This window comes from Pteropus alecto, unplaced genomic scaffold (genome assembly GCF_000325575.1).
Source record: "Pteropus alecto unplaced genomic scaffold, ASM32557v1 scaffold65, whole genome shotgun sequence".
NCBI classification, from domain to species: domain Eukaryota; kingdom Metazoa; phylum Chordata; class Mammalia; order Chiroptera; family Pteropodidae; genus Pteropus; species Pteropus alecto.
Window position 1 is genome coordinate 5,001,123 of NW_006439191.1, and position 249 is coordinate 5,001,371.

A 249-nucleotide genomic window follows, 5' to 3' on the forward strand; every position below is an offset into this window, starting at 1 on the left:
GGTGTGGCCGGCCGAGTTCCACGTGCGGATTCTGTAGCGACACAGCGTCCAGGGCCGCAACCCGGTGTCATTACACGCGAACGCATCCCGCTCCGCCTCGTACTCCGTGCAAACGACCTTCTCGCCGGCCGGGCTGGTCGGACTGCCGCGGGCTTCCCCCTCGAAGCACCTGCGAAGCACCTCGTAGCGGGTTATCCTGCCGTTCGGGTGGACGGGCGCGGCCCAGCTCAGCTGGACGCTGGTGGGCCG

General features: G+C 69.1%; 1 protein-coding gene across 1 annotated transcript in view; it reads right to left on the reverse strand.

Moving 5' to 3' along the window:
- The window catches only part of USH2A (usherin), a 564,162-nt gene that overhangs the window by 34,652 nt on the left and 529,261 nt on the right, over positions 1-249 (reverse strand). Inside the window, exon 63 of the mRNA XM_025049837.1 lies at positions 1-249. This exon is cut by the window's left edge and continues 1,046 nt beyond it; it is cut by the window's right edge and continues 103 nt beyond it. Within this exon, the coding sequence (XP_024905605.1) occupies positions 1-249 (249 nt within the window).